At 41.0% G+C, this 16,562-nt stretch overlaps 1 protein-coding gene across 4 annotated transcripts; it reads left to right on the top strand.

Annotated features, from left to right (window-relative positions):
- The first annotated feature begins 1,068 nt into the window (after positions 1-1,068).
- LOC149306443 (actin-related protein 2/3 complex subunit 1B-B-like) lies at positions 1,069-15,770 on the top strand. Of its 4 annotated transcripts, none has more exons than XM_089476965.1 (11): positions 1,069-1,220; positions 4,971-5,078; positions 7,017-7,091; positions 8,698-8,802; positions 9,727-9,949; positions 11,047-11,154; positions 12,126-12,332; positions 13,178-13,253; positions 14,144-14,340; positions 14,754-14,844; positions 15,501-15,770. In XM_089476965.1, exons 3-11 carry the CDS (start codon positions 7,028-7,030, stop codon positions 15,537-15,539), a joined length of 1,110 nt encoding a protein of 369 aa, XP_089333091.1. In that variant the 5' UTR covers positions 1,069-1,220; positions 4,971-5,078; positions 7,017-7,027; the 3' UTR covers positions 15,540-15,770. The 4 variants fall into 4 exon arrangements, with proteins under 4 accessions (XP_089333091.1, XP_089333089.1, XP_089333087.1 ...); XM_089476963.1 differs by having other exon boundaries at positions 4,971-5,092; XM_089476961.1 differs by having other exon boundaries at positions 4,971-5,113.
- Positions 15,771-16,562: the final 792 nt, after the last annotated feature.

Below are 16,562 nucleotides of genomic sequence, written 5' to 3'. Positions count from 1 at the left end.
ACAGAGTAGGTAACTTTACATATAACCTGAACAGAAACCTTAGAGGTGCTCAAGTTAATAAAAGGAGCAGAGGCAAGATTCCTGAGGTGGGAAGGGAACATGAGAAAACAGGAGGCCCTATGGTTTCTTGTTATGGTATTAAGTATAGATGCTGAACATTAAGAAAACAACAATAATGATTGCAGACGATCCACAAAAATAACGGGGAAACTGAAATAGTCAAAAAGTTCCCTTGGATCAAGTATTGATCAGAATGGAGACTGGAGTCAAGAAATCGGAAGAAGACTAGGATTGAGAAGGGCAGCAATGAAAGAATTGGACAAGATGCTAAAGTGTAAAGATATAACTGAACACTAATGTGAGGATCATCCAAGCGTTGTGTTCCCCATCACCATGTACAGACATGGGAGCAGGATAGTGAAGAGAGCCAACAGAAAGCAAATCAATACTGTGGACAACCAATAAGACAAACAAATGGGTTGTAGGACAGATCAGGCCTGAACTCTCCCTGGAAGCCAAGATGATGAAATTGAGGCTATCATGAGAAGGCATGGATCATTAGAAAAGAGAGTGATGCTGGGAAAGTGGAAAGGAGTAGAAAGAGGAATGCCACATGCTAGATGGGTAGATTTGGAGCAGGGTTCAAATCCCCAGTCAGCCATGGAAACCTGCTTGGGTCAGCACACTTTCTCAGCCTCAGAAGAAAGCAAAAGCAAACCTTGCCAAGAAACCCAATGATAACTTCACCTTAGGGTTGATATAAGTCAGGAACAACTTGAAGGCATACAACAACAACAACAAGAAAACCTGATTGAATTAATGTGATCACATAAGTCAACAAGTGACTTGGAACTGACACATATACACATGAACACATTTCCTGTCTCAGATTTTGCTCCTGCTAGGAATGCAAGAACAAAGGCACTCCTGCCCAAAAGAGCCAGCCTTGGCTGACGGTGACAGTGTTGTTCATTGCCATGTTTTCATCCCACTCCCATTCTGACCAAGACTCTTTGGCCCATAGCCTAGAGCTGCTTCTAACTCAGCTTCCGGTTGTTAAATTGCCTAACTAACTGGAGGAAGAAGAGGAGGAGGAGAGAAGCTTGCATCAGGCCCTGCCTTTCTGGCCAGCCCAAAGGAGGAAGTGAGGCGAACAACAGCTTGGGGGGAAAAGTTGCCTTGCAGACAGAGCAAGAGAAGGGCTTTGCATTTGCTGAGAGGTGAGTTTGCTGGAAACAGCAATGGGGAAATCACTTCTGTCTGGCCTGCAGAGAGCTCTGGGTCAAAATGCTGCTGCATCTGTGTTTAACTATGGGGCAAAATTTTCACAAGTAGAATTCCTTTAGGCATTTAAGTGTGCATAGGGCAGGGCTGGGAATTGTATGGCTTCCTGATATTGTCGGAGCGCAAAAGCCAGAAATCCCAAATCGGCAGAGTCAGCGGAGAGAAATGTGGTTCCCATCCCTGCCCTATTGATAAGACGCTTTCTTAAAGTGGACGTTTGCAAACCGGGGTCCCCAAATGTTGCGGACTTCAACTCCTAGCAGTCCAAGCCAGTATAGTCACAAGTCACCGCACAGAACTTGTCACCGTTTGGGGCTACAAAAACCTCCAAGCTAGTACAACCAGTTGGCTGAGGAATAATGGGTGTTGTAGTCCAAATGAGTAACTTCTTCAAATGGCGGAGGCATCTACAACAAGTGATGCACTGAAAGCACGACTGTTAGGGGAGTAGGCATGTATGGAGCCATTAATATTAAATTGAATGCAACTCCTATGATGAATAAATGACAGTATTTTCAACTGGGGGAAAGCCTCAGAGAAAAGAAAAGCTCCCCCCTTTTCTAACATTGCAGTCTTAAGCCTGTTTTGCTCAGAAGTACTGTGTATATTCATGTATAAGTCTACAAGTTTTAGTCAAATTTGACCCCAAAAACTTGAATCGACTTATCCATGGGTCAATGTAAATACGGTACTTTACCATCCCTTGGTAAAATGCAGATGTTTTGGACTCCATCTCCCAGAATTCCTGATAGTTGGTCAAACTGTCTGTGGCTTCTGGGAGATGAAGTGCAAAAACATCTGGAGAACCAAAGTTTGGGAAGCTTTGGAAGTTCGGGAAGCTACCCTCGACTTATCCATGGGTCATATCAAAATCCGCAATCTTGACCCCAAAACCTGCCTTCGTCTTATACATGGGGTCGACTTGTAGTCAAATATATACATATCTGAGTATCCCTTGCCCAAGAAATTAGGTTGCCATAAACTCAGAGACAACTTGAAGGCACATGTGCGCACATACACACACAAATGCTCAAAAGCCCAGCTGGTTTCAGGTTCCCAGATAAGCAGATACAAGAATGTACCCAGAATATACTTTAAATCAGCTGGCTTTAAAGTCTTTGCATGCGTGGACATATGTGTTTCCAAGGCAGGCGCTGGGCGTTGTTCCTTGTCCCGTTTGCCAAATTTCCATCTCCTTCCTTCCCGCCCAGCTGCCGGCAACACACAACACACAACACCCTTCACAACTTGCTTTGACGTTGCTCTGCTGTAAATATGTCACTGAATGAAATGACCCTGCAAAGAACAAGAAATGGGTTCAAGTCTTCTGCTTATGATTTGAAACACTGCAATGCACTGATATGAAATACAAAAACCCATTCAAGAGCATTAAAGAAATCATATGGAACATCAGCAACTCCTGAGCAACAACTAAACTGATTTTTAAAAGGTTGAATTTGTGAAAGAACTGTGTGGCTACACACACACACACACAGTGCCCAAAAATACAGGTGTGTGGCATTACACACACACACACACACATATATATTCATTGTCCAAAAATGCATTAAAAACCAGTTATCAACACAGGTTGCCTCTCCCTTGTCTGGACTTTGCCAAAATCTGGACTTTGCCAAAATCTTTGCCCCAGAACAAACTCCAGCTCCCAGAATCCCACAGCCTTGAGGCAGAAAAAGAGTTAAAGCGGGGCTAAAGCGGGTTATTTCTCCAGTGTGGATGCATGCAGCAGCAGCCAGAGTTTGGGCCTCTTTCTCCCCGCCTTTTTTGTCCTTTTCTCTGAGAGAAAAAGAGGCCTTTCTCTCTTCTTCCTGAACTCCCTCCAAACCAAACGCCCACGCGAGGAAGTGGTTCAACACAAAACACACACACACACATTTATATTTATTTATTTATTTATTTATTTATTTGAGGAGAAAAGGGAAGTCTGTGAGGGAGACGGAGGGAGAGAGAAAGCCGCCTCTCCTCCTCCATTTTCCACTCAGCCGCCCTTCTCCTTCTTCTCCTTCTTCATGGCGACGGCGACGACGGCGTCCATGAAGAAAAAGCCCTCCTGAGGCGGCTTTATTATTATTCCCCCTTCTTCCCTTTCTTTCCCCCCTTCGAGGTAAGAACAAGTCGCTTTCGAAGGGACGCCTCGCACAACGACGGCTTCTCCCTCTTTCCTCTCTGACACGCGTCTGCACTGCGGACTTAACCCGCTTTCGAACCGCGTTAACCTTCTGTGGCTCCATGATGCTGCATAACTTTGGGGTTTAGGGAGTTAGGAGAGAGAGATGTTTTGCAGCCCAGCAAAACTATTTAGTTTTCAGGATTGTAAAGGAGTTTAGGCTCCTTCATCCAGTTAAAGGCTGCATCCACACTGCAGGAATAAATCCGGTTTGACACCACTTTTTAACTGCCTGGGTTCCATGCTGAAAATTTTTATTATTGCTGAGAAATTTATAGTTATTATTATTATTATTATTATTGGCTGAGAAATTTATATTATTATTATTATTATTATTAATACAATTATTATAGTATTATATATAATAATATTATATTATTATTATAAATAATATATTATTATATATAATAATATATTATATATAAAATATTATATATAATATATTATTATATATAATATTATAATATTAATAAATTTATATTAATATTTATATATTATATATATATATATATATTTTATATATAATATATTATTATATATAATAATATATTATTTATAATAATAATATAATATTATTATATATAATAATATATATTATATATTATATATAATATATTGTGATATATTATACAGTATTATATATTATATTAATATAATATATTGTGATATATTAATATAATAATAGTTGTTATTTTATTATATTTTATTATATTTTCATTATATATTATATATTTATATTAATATAATATATACATTGTATTATATTTTAATATATTTCAAAAATTTAATCATTAATATATTATATAATAATAATATATTGATTATTAAATATTTAAAATATATTATTAAAATAAAATATATTATAGTTATATATTCTCTATCATATTAATTTAATAAATATAATAATATTAATGATAATATAATTATTGTGTATTATTAATTATTATATTTTAAATATTTAATAAGTAATATAATTATTATTCGATATTCTTAGTTCTTATAATAATTATTATAACAATTAATAATATATATTAAAATTATTTATTAATAATAATTAAAATTTAATAAGTTAATTTATTATCAAGTATTTATTAACACAAATAATTATAATGATGAAATATAATAAAAGTATAATTAACATGATTTTTATCATTTATTATTATTATTATTATTATTATTATTATTAGGAGAGATATTTTGCCTTCTCTTGTCACAGAGCTGGGGAGGAGGCAGCAAACTACAGATCCCAGGATTCCCTATCACTGGCCCAGAGCAGTTAAAGCAGTCTCAAACTGGATTATTTCTGCAGTGTGTTTTGGTCCATAGTGTATATTATAGTGTTTATTACAAAGCGATATGTGATGTGTAGAAATGTAAATAATGGTGAATAAATTGCTAGTGGTATTCCAAAGATAGGAACCTTTCTAAGCTTGGAATGTATGGCTGGGTGTTTTCTTGGGAGTGCCTTTTACATGCCTTTTCCCCTCTTCCTCTATAGATCTGGAGACGTGCATCATATCGCCCAAGGCTTGGTGACGTGTCGGGCTCAGTTTCTGTGTTTGTCCGGATCTGCGTTTGTCTCAGCGGTGTTACATTTCTGGGCGAGGTAACTGTCAGCAGGTAATCTGCAAAGGCGTGCAGGTATGTGTAGTGTTTAAAGCGGCAGAATATTTGAGCAATCAAGGAAGTTTAATTTTTCTTCCTTTCTGTGGTGCAGCAGAACAGAGCTCTGGGGCACCTTAAAGGCTAGAGCTTGGGGGGGAAATTACTGTATATACTCATGTATAAGTCTAGAAATGCTAGTCAGAAAAATGACTCCAATAACATGGATCGACTTATTCATGGGTCAGTGTTAGTCCTGTACATTAACTCTTATGAAAAAGGGAACCATCCCCTGGTGAAAAGCAAGAGCATAATCTGCCCTGGAAGCACTGACCCCCTTCTGTTCCACAAGCCTCCTTTTCTTTTCCTCCTCCTCCTCCTCCTCCTCCTCCTCCTCCTCTTTTTTGACTACAGTACCCATAATTCACCATGTTGGATAAGCATTGTTGTTGTTGTGTGCCTTCAGGTCGTTTCCAACTTACTTCAACCCTAAGGAGGAGGGTTGCCATTGCTTTCCTCTGGGGCTGAAAGTATAAGACTTGCCCAAGGTCCCCAATGGGATTTCACGGCTGAGCAGGGAATCAAACCCTGGTCTCCAGAGTCCTAGACCAACACTCAAACCACTGTAGTAATGGGCAAAAACAATGGCAAATCTCTGAACAAATCTTGCCAAGAAAACCCCATGATAGACTTGCCTTAGGGTTGCCGTAAGTATGAATTACTTGAAGGTACAGAACAACAAAATGGGTGGGAAAAGTTCTTCCAGACTTTGTGTAGGGAGTATAAAGTAGGCTGTGTGATAAATACAAAATAGGAACAACCATTGTCTGCCACCCCCTCCCTCCCTTGCCTGAGGCAATGGCCTCACTGGGCCGAATGACAGGGCTAGCCCTGGACAATAATCAAAGATTAGATCTAACTAAAGCGACCAGCCCTGGCAGGCAGCAGTCCTCTCTCTCACACACTCTTTTGACTCCAATGATAAATCTGTCTCTTTAGCCTTATATGGTGTTGTCATATTGCTCTTAGTGAAGATTCAGCATTTCCGCTTCCTCTTCTTAGCTTTACTGTGGGTTTTGTTTTTATTTAGCCAAGCCCATTCTGTTAAGCTTGTGGAAGTTCTGGGCCCCTTTAAGCACCTCGTCTGCATCCTGTGCAATCCTGGGTTTTGTTCTTTGGTGAGGTGCTACAACTCTCTGGTTTAGGATTTTAAACAACCCTCCTTAAACTGCCAATATCCATAGGATGTTGCACCACCAGTTAAAGTAGATTCATACTACTACAGTTGTACTTTATGCTACTAACTGGGCTGTCAAGCCCATTGAGGAGAGAGCTAGACTGACACCTGAGTAGCCACATGTTATGATTGTACTTTAAACCTCTCTCACCTCAACTCTTAAACTGCACATGCCACATTTAAACGTTTTAAAAATCATCTTTTTCCCCCGCAACTGCAAAACGGTTTTAGTGTATTTAAATTGTTAAAAACTATTTCAGTTGATTTTTTAAAACTATTTCCGTTGATGTTTACCAGATTGAGATCTCGGGATATCGGGTGTAATAGACATATTTTCATACATAAAACAAAACATCCTCTGGATGTTGCTAGACTGCAACTCTTCACTGTCTGGCTTTCAATCATGGCAATGAGAATACGATGGACTGGATGATCCTCACTTTAGTGTTTAGAGCTACTATGTCTTTACACTTTAGAAAATAACTGCCTTGGGAGGCATACTTTGCCCACCCCGATGAATACTCTGGAGAAACAGAAAAGCCAGTGTGAAACCTGGAAGGGGAAAGAACTCATTTGTCCCACTGGGGCAGGGGATCCAGGGTCTCATTCCATCTCTGGTGCTGCCTTAGCTCTTTGGAGGAAGAGTGAGACAATGAATACATCCAATAAATATGCAGTCTGAGAAAAATGACTGTTTCTTTACAGGTTGAGAAGCCATGGCTTACCAAAGCTTTCTGCTGGAGCCAATCAGCTGCCATGCCTGGAACAAGGACAGAACCCGTAAGTCTGTGTACACTTCCTAACCATAACAGTGAGCACTCTTCTGGAAATGAGCCATCACAAGCCTGGGGATGGTCCTAGAAAACCCAGGTTCAGAAGAGGAGTCAAGAGGGTGGTTTTCTACCTTTCAAAAAAGCAAAAACAAAGGGTAGAGTTAAGCTGTTTGGGCAAATCTGGGGATGACAGAGCCCAGTGCAAACACTCACTTAATTCACATTTAATGTGTACAAGAGAATAATTTCAAAAGATTTCTCCCTGCTCAGCAAGATTATAAGAACTTCTATGCATTTTTGTGAGTTTTTGCACTTTGAAGCTTTCTGTGAAAAATTTGTACAAAAGATCTTTGTGCAAAATACATTGTTTGTATAAAATGTTTTGTGTATTTTTCCAAAATCCAGAAGTTTTTGGCACAAACTCTTTTTTTTTTTTTTTACAAAAAGCCCCAAATGTGAAAAATCACATGCCACTTGAATATTTGCTCACCTGGATAACCCCAGCTGGCATGCCCAGTGCTTCCAGTGATGGGACTTGTGGGTGGTCAGCTGAATCCCACAGCAGGAAGGGATGGGTATGGCCCTTCAGATATCAGATATCATTGCACTACAATTCCCATTGACCCTACATTGGCAGGAGAGTGGTCATGACACAGTGCTTCTCTACAACTGGGGAGAGTTTGTTATCTCATAGAATCACAGAATTGACAAGGACTCCTAGGACTTTCTAGTCTAAGCACCTGCCTTGCAGGAACACATAATTCAAGCATTTATGAAAGATGGCTATCCTTTGTTTATAAAGACCATCAAAGAAGGGGAGTCCATCACTCTCTGAAGCAGTCTGTCCACAGTCAAACAGCTCTCTTGGTAATGTTTAGGTGGAATCTTTTTCTTGTAATTTGAATCCATTGGTTCACATTCTAATCTCTAGAGCAGTAGGAAACAAGCTTGCTCCCTCTTACACATAACATCCCTTCAGATATTTAAAGATGGCTCTCATGCCACTTCTTAGTCATGTCACCACTCAGTCTTCTCTTCTCCAAGCCAGACGTATCCAGCTCCCTAAGCCATTCCTCAGTGGGTTTGGTTTCCAGACTGTTCACTATCTTGGTTACTCTCCTCTGGACACATTCCAGTTTGTCAGTAGCTTTGAATTGTGGTGCCCCAAACTGAGATCAAAATTCTTGGAAAGCAAAGTCAGCCATGGTGTTTGAGAGCTGGGGGTGGGCAATGGGGAGCAAGAGAACAGAGTGTTACTATCTGTGACATGAGGAGATTCCAATGGGAAAGAATATGACTATTGTTTTGGTTAGATAACTGAATGCTGTGGTGAATCATTTCCTGCTCTCCAGCTGTGGGGAATTGAAAGGACGGCTGTGACTGCACAGTTGTCCTTGGAAGTGGGGAATAAACACACACTGCCTCCTTTGCCCCCAATGCAGGGTGTGCAAAAGGTGGATGAGTTTGGGAGAGATTTTGGAGACTGCCCAAGGCTTTTTTGCAAGAGCTGGTTCCACTCCCGCACAGCAGTTCAAAGCAAGGGGTAGAGATAAATTCCATTGCAAAATTGTCCACCATTTTACCTTGAACCCTTTTTGCCCTCTTTCCTGTAGAACTCGCCATCTGTCCCAACAACCATGAAGTTCACATCTATAAAAAAGATGGCATGAAGTGGAGCAAAGTTCATGAGCTGAAGGAACACAACGGACAGGTGACAGGTGAGGGGAATTTGGGACATTTTTGGATGGTGCGTGAAAAGAGCACCATCTTCACCCAGGGAGTCTTCCGCCTTTCATTCAGACAAGCCCTTGCAGATTAATTCTTAATCTATTTTCCTAGAATAGGAAAAGAGCATAACGGCCACCCAGTCTAATTCCCTGTTCGGCCATATATATTTATATAGCGATAGTGCAGCTAGGGCCAGGGGTTATCCAAGAGACCAAAGGTAAGCAATCAGCCATATACAAACCTCAGTGGTTGAGGGATCACTTTGCTGCTTGCCTTTGGTGGTGTCTGACATTTACAAGAACCTCAGCTTCCCTCTTTATGCGTTTTTGTCATGGGCAAAGGGTGCCCACTATTGGCCATTTTGTGGCACAGGCTTTTCTCCCTTTTTTCTTCCCTTCAGGGCTGTAACAGCAAAGATTTGCACAAAGGATTCTTTTGGCAGCTTAGCTTCAACCCATGCTTAGCAAAATCCTAGAATACTGATTTATTATATGTTTATGCGTCACTTTTTCTTCAGGCTCCTGGGGTGGGGGAATCAGGAACCTCTGCCCCATTTCTATCATCTCAAAACTCTCTGTGATAAATAAGGCTGAAGCACTGGACCAATCATAGGGTCACTGGTACTTATTTAAAGCAGAGCTTAGAAAAGTTGCATTCTTGGACTGCAATGGGCAGAAGCTCTCCACCAGCATGGCCACTGACTATATAATGGGTAGAGGAAATTCTGGGAGATAAAGTCCAGAAAAACAACAACACCTTTTTGAACATTGCTTCCCAGAATCCCAGAGTCAGCGTGGCTGCTGTAATATTTCCAAGCTGCAAAGTGAGCAGCTCTAGCAATTGACTCAAATGCTTCACATTTGACAGACACAATTTGTTTGACTTCAGTCCTCTGATCTCTGGGACCTTTGCAGGCATCGACTGGGCCCCCGAAAGCAACCGGATCGTGACTTGTGGGACAGACCGCAATGCCTATGTCTGGACCCTGAAGGGGAATGTGTGGAAGCCGACCTTGGTCATCCTCCGGATCAACCGCGCTGCTCGCTGTGTGAAGTGGTCTCCAAAAGAGAACAAGTTTGCTGTAGGCAGTGGTTCCCGACTCATTTCCATCTGCTACTTTGAGCAAGAGAATGACTGGTGAGCCTTGGCAAGTTCTCTCCTTTCATAGGTCATTATGGCTCTGAGATTCTGGGATCAGTAGCTCCTAAAAGAAACTTTTTCCAGATTTGAGATTCTGAACACATGGATAAAGATTTGATGTTAAAACCCAATGCAAAAGGTGATCAGCACAGAATTAATTTCTTTACCATTGTTTGTGTGCTGCCTTTTGCAGACTTTCCTTTCGATACATGACTATAAATATAAAATGTAATTAAAAGCATATCTTTACAACTGAAAAACTAAAGCACTTAAAAATAGCACAGACAGCAACATATTAAGCATTGCAAATATCCATCTGGGTTTCTTGTCTAAAAGCAGATTTAAAACAGAAGAGTTCTTAAGGTCTATTTTAAAAGCTGGTGTATATTTCCTGGAGCTTGGAAATGTTATTTCTTTGAATTGCAGTCTCAGCTCAAGAGCTGTAGTGCAAAAATGAATGTTCCCAAACATTGCTTGGGAGAAAGCTTCAGTAAATAAAAATAAATAGATAAGTGCATGAGTGCATGCATGCATGCACACACACAACAAAAAAGACACTAAATTTAGACAGGTAGTACAATCCAGCACAAACTCATATCAATAATACATCAACCATGGAAATATAATTATACACCAGAAACACCAACCTAAGTAGAATCTTCCAATACTTCAGCAATAACACCTGTATTAAAATAGCAAAAATATTAATCATTATCCAGTCCTCATGAATTAAAACACTTGGACTGAGTGACTTCTAAGGTCTTTTCTGACTCCATGGGAAGCCCAGTGTATTTCAGGAGATGAAAATACCCCATGCCCACAGGCGTGTTTGTTAGTGTAGATGAAAGGAATCTCACAATACTCAAAGACAGAAAACACATTTCACATGAGGCAGAACATTTGGTTTAGAGGCTGATAGGTCTCGTTTTCTGCAAAAAATGTAATCATTATATTGTATGTGTCTTGAGAATTTTACCATGTGATTTCCAACTGAAGGCAAACATGCTATTTGGGGAATCCCAGAGGGCCAGATTTGGTTCCAGAGGTCAGGATTGCCCACCTCTATGTTGTTCTGTACCTTTCATTATTCCCAGGTGGGTATGCAAACATATCAAGAAGCCCATTCGCTCGACAATCCTTAGCCTGGACTGGCATCCCAACAATGTCCTCTTGGCAGCTGGCTCCTGCGATTTCAAGTGCAGGTGAGGTTGGTTTGTTCTGTTTATTTACATGCTGCCTTACCGTGTGTGAATTGATGGTTGGGAATTTCAAAGAAGCAGATTCCTGCTCAGCACCAGAAGGGACTTTGGTTGGTGCATTCCAATAGTTACGGAACATTTATTGGCTTAAATTTTGGGAAATAAGCATGGTTTACTTCCCTTATTTGTATTGTTTTTATTCCGTTTTAGCACACATTTTAATTTGTGACTTTGTAGAGCAGACATTTGCAACTTCAGATGAATATTTTATTATTTTCATTTTGTGTTTTTAAAATATATTCATAATTTCTGAATTTAGCTGTTATTTTATTTTGTATTATTTTATCAAAGAAGTCCGTGTTAGTCTGTTTTAGCATATAGATGCATAACGGAATCCAGTAGAAGTCTGAAGCTAACTGGTTTATTCTAGCATTAGATATGTCCAATGAAGTGGACTTGTGCACATCAAAGCTAATACTAGAAGAAACCAGTTCAGTCTCAAAGGTGATTGCTTTGTGCCTTCTTAAGTGGATGGTTAGCAGTCCTGAACTCTTATGTGGAAGGACAGGATACAAACTCAAACAATGTTGGTAGTACTAGTGGTAGTAGTACTAATAAAAAACTGGAGCCAAGCTGGAATGATATAATTTTCAAATGTATATGAACTGGAAATTAATCTGCAGTATTGGCCCTACCATTAGACAGTGATGCTGCTGGAGGCAGGTGACAACATATTGTAGAGAGAGAGCTGCTTGTGACATATCTATACTGCACTTTTTTCTGTCCCCAAAACTGAAGTAGGGCAGTTATAAGCACACAGGGCTATTTTGGTTCTTCTGTTACTCACCTGTTCAGTGTTAAATGCTATAACGTTGAGTGTAGCTAGAACAATTCTTGTTCTCCTTGGAGGTTATATAGATTTCAAGAAGCTTACTCTGCTTTGCTTTGTCTCTTCTGTTACTCCAACCCTATAGGATTTTCTCTGCCTACATTAAAGAGGTGGAGGAACGGCCCATGCCTACTCCCTGGGGGTCCAAGATGCCTTTTGGGGAGCTCATGTTTGAGTCGGCAAGCAGCTGCGGCTGGGTCCACAGCATCTGTTTCTCAGAGAGCGGGAACCGTGTGGCATGGGTTGGACATGACAGCACCATCTGCCTAGCTGATGCCAACAAGAAAATGGCGTAAGTGGGGTGTTGGCAGTGATGGTAGGAGTGGTAATGTTTAAAATGCCTCTATACAGAAGGGTGGTGGTTGGATTTTCATCTTCTGTATCTCTTGTGTGCTACACCAGCCCAGAAACTATGAAACAATTTCCAAAAATAGAGGGGAAAAAATACATCTGGAAATGACAATCTCCAAGTGTAACAGAAGTCCCATCTTTGTAGATTTTTTCCCCCCACACTACTAGGGGAGTTTTATAAAAGGCCTGGGGAGGTGTGTGTCATCTACATGCCTGTCTGTGTCTAATATGCTGTAATGCCACAACCTTCTTGTGTTAGGATGGAGCTGATCTGAAGTTTAAAAATCTTGGGATGATGTTTAGGGCCAGTAACCACGAAATAGATACTCTCCAGGTGTTATATAACTCCCATCAACCCCAGACAGCTGGGCCTGATGGGATCTATAGTCCAATACCAAAGGACACCAACCTCCTTTTTATTTTAAAGCAAGCTGTATTGTTTGTTAGTGATGTTCAGTGGTTGGTTGCTGGGCATAGGTGGTAGTATTGTCCTTCTTCCTGTCCTAAGTCACAGTCTGTGGTAGCAAAAGGGACAAATAATTTTGTGGCACTTTATATTGTATCGAGACTTATTTGGCATCAGCATTTATGAACTACAGTCTGCTTGTCCCTGACTACTGATCCCTAAATAAAGCTTTAGTGTTTGGTTTTTTAAAAGTGTGCCAGGGAATTTCATCAGCTGCTAGTCAAATTTCATGGTAGGCCAGATGGCTGTGGTACTTAAGGCATATTGAAGAATCTAAGGTATACTACTCACCCCCTCTTGTCTTTTTCTTTTTCCATCAGGGTGGCTTGCCTTTCCACAGAGACTCTCCCCCTCCTGGCTGTGACCTTCATCACTGAGAACAGCTTAGTGGCTGCAGTAAGTCATGCATTTGCTCTATCTTAATTTACTGGGAAGGTTCACACTTGGTTCACTTTCCTCCTATCTCTGTTTTCAACCTCATACTCTGTTATGTACTTTACTGGGATCTGGGGTTGGGCAGCTGTAGTCATATAGATGTTTTTATCCCTTACAACTCCCATTAGCCATAGCATATGTAGGCATATGTAGGCAAAAATTCCTCTGCAGGGGGACGGCTGTATATTTTTCTGATATAGACCCTAAGCTTTAGTGTTGTAATACTTTGTACATTGAAGGAAAAGCAACAAAAATGATGATTTTATTATTGGACTGCCTACCGTATAAGGCTGTTGTAAGGATTTTTTTTAATATGAAGTGTTTTGGCTACTTGAAGGGTGGCATGTCAATAAAACAGAGCCAGCTCTAAACTTAGACAGTGAGATCTGTTCTCTTGGTGACAGATGCTGGGTCGCTGTGTCCCCACCATTCCTTAGTCTGCTGCTCAATGGAGGACAGTGTTCTACGATCTATGTTGACGTCCAGATTCAACTACAGTTTCATTTGGCTTCCGTATACACTTTGGGGTGATCTTGATTTTAAGCAAATATTATTTTTGACAACACTGTTGCTCAGTGGGTAGAGCACTTCCTTTGTATGCAGAAGGTCCCAATTTCACTCTCCAGCTGGGGCTGAGAATGGCGCTTCTGCCTAAAACACTGACCAGCCACTGTAGACCATACTAGGCTAGGTAGACCAAGGGGCTAACTTGGTAAAATACAGCTTTTGCCCATTGTCACTGAATATTCCTGATGTTGTTTTCTCATAATGGGTATTTGGGGCCTTCTCCATGCCAAGATAACAGCAGAATCCACTCTTTTAAGCCATGCTCTGTTTTCTTTTCCATTCAGGGCCATGACTGCTGCCCGATGCTATTCACTTATGATGAGCAGCAAGGCACACTGACTTCTGGAGGGAAGCTGGACGTCCCCAAACAGAGCTCACAGCGTGGCCTAACAGCTCGTGAACGCTTCCAAAACTTGGACAAAAAGGCCAGCTCTGACACTGTCAATGCTACTCTGGACACGCTCCACAAGAACAGTATCAGGCAAGTGCACACTTCAGCCCAGGTCCTTCAGGAGCCTTGCTGAACTGCAGTTGCAGCTCCATTGTGAGTTGAGAATCAGCCTCATTCAACCTGAGTTGTTATACTGGCAATGGCACTTTTAGAATGCATTTTTAGTGCAATGGCACTCTAGAGCCCATTTGTCTTTTGAGCAGCCAATGGTATCCACAGAACTCTCCTCCAGAACCATATATCATATGAGTTGATGTTCTTCTAGTCCGCTTTATTCACTATCCAGTTTTCATAGCTATACAGAGAAACTGGAAATACTATACAGTAGTATGATTCAGACTTTGGTATTTAATGAGGTATCTTTAATGATGTATCCCATGAACCTTCTTGTTAATTACTTTGTACTCTTCCAAAGCTTAACTACATGCAATCTTTCCTTTCAGCCAAATATCGGTGATTGCTGGAGGGAAAGGAAATTGTTCAAAGTTCTGCACCACAGGAATGGATGGGGGCATGAGCATCTGGGATATCAAGGTAAGAAACAAAGGCAAAGATTGCCAGATGCAACACAGAACAAGATTCACCTCCAGCCATATCTTCTGGGTTGACAAACACCGAATATGTTTGACCTGTTAGTTTCAACAGGATGCAGGGACACTCAATGTCAATTGGTCAGAACATCTCCCTCCAGCAGGACCTGTTGGAGGCTGTACTTCTACTCCCAAACTGCCCTGAAGTCTGTTTCCAGGTTTATAAAAAACCTTTCATCAGAGTAAGATGTGTCTCCACATCTTGATTTAAAAGAGAACTGTGTTTCCTGAAGGTGAATTCCTCCTTTTAATGAAAAAGGAAAGTATTCTTTGGTGGGAGTGGAGAATTCTCTAGGCCAGATTCTGCCCCACCCCGACAGCATCCTTCATTGGAAGTGCTGAAGAGAATAGATTATGAGAGCAAAGTCTAGTTTTTTTTCTTCACAAGCAAAAGGAGGAACTCCTAATCAGTTCTAGCATTGGCCATTCTCTTTCCAGCTCCCATCTTGATTCTTATGTCTTACAAAGAAAACTCCACAACTTGCATGGATCAGTTTCTGGGTCTGGCTGTATGCCAATTGTCAACAGCACCCAACTGCATGTACCTGGAGTGCCCGTCTTCCTTGCCACCATTTTGACAATCGTGTATTTTCTTTGCAGAGCTTGGAATCGGCTATGAAGGGCCTCCAGATCAAGTGAGTAGGCAAGTGGAAATGAAGCCGTTGCAGCAGCGTTTCTTCCCCGCCTCCCCGAGACCAGGAAGATGCCGCTATCAGCTTAGCTGATGGTGCCTGCTTCCTCCTATGAAGACAATTCCATCAGCTACAAGCTTTGCAGTTTCTCTTTCCCTCGCAGGGGACAGAAACATAAGGAAAAGAATATATATATTATGCCATGCTAAATAAAAGACACAAGATATGCTGGTCATAATTTGCTGTGCAGAACTCAAGCCTTGCTCCCCAATACATTCATTTGCCGAAGCAACTAGTTAAAGCAACATCTAGATGGTTGGACTATATCTTCCACCAACCTCAATGGCTGTGCTGGTTCAGGGAAACTGGCATTGTCATCCAGGGTGCCAGGTTGAAAGTAGGTTTCCATGAGGCAAGCTCACACCAAATATTTGCCTGCTTCAAAGCTGGTATAGAAAATAAGCCCTAATGCTTCTACCTCTTTAAAAGGTGTGGTGTAGTACTTTGAGTGAGAGACCAGAATTTGAATCCCTGCTCAGTCATGGAAGCCCACTGGGTGAGCTTGGACAAGTCCCACTCTCTCAGCCTCAGAGGAAGGCAATGGCAAGCCTCCTTGATTACAAATTGTCATGAAAACCCTGTGTGAGGGTCACCATAAATCAGAAATGACTTGCAGACCACATTGCCTTTCATGGCTGAGACTTATTTATTTTGAGTGTGTACATACTTCGTACATATGGATGTAGGAAAGGGAGCAGCCAACAGCATGAACTGTGTATCTGCCATGAACATCAGGCAAGCTGCTCTTAGTCAATTCAGTCGGTGAGATCTGTTATAAGCATTGCTTGTTCAAGGATTTGAATCTCACGTAAGGGGGGAAAGTATCTTAGTTTTCATTCCAGTTCCCTCTCTGTGTGTCACTTTTTAAACAGATGAGCTTGTAGCCACTCTCCACATATTGACTAATATTTCCCTTGGTTTCTTTGAGTGAAAAGTGTATGCAAATAATACAGATTCTTCTGTTTCTAAG

Source organism: Sceloporus occidentalis, unplaced genomic scaffold, assembly GCF_023333645.1.
Source record: "Sceloporus occidentalis isolate IW3139 unplaced genomic scaffold, rSceOcc1.0.p SCAF_10, whole genome shotgun sequence".
Lineage (NCBI taxonomy): Eukaryota > Metazoa > Chordata > Lepidosauria > Squamata > Phrynosomatidae > Sceloporus > Sceloporus occidentalis.
The sequence above is the reverse complement of the archived record's forward strand: the minus strand, read 5'-3'. Positions and strand labels throughout refer to the sequence as shown.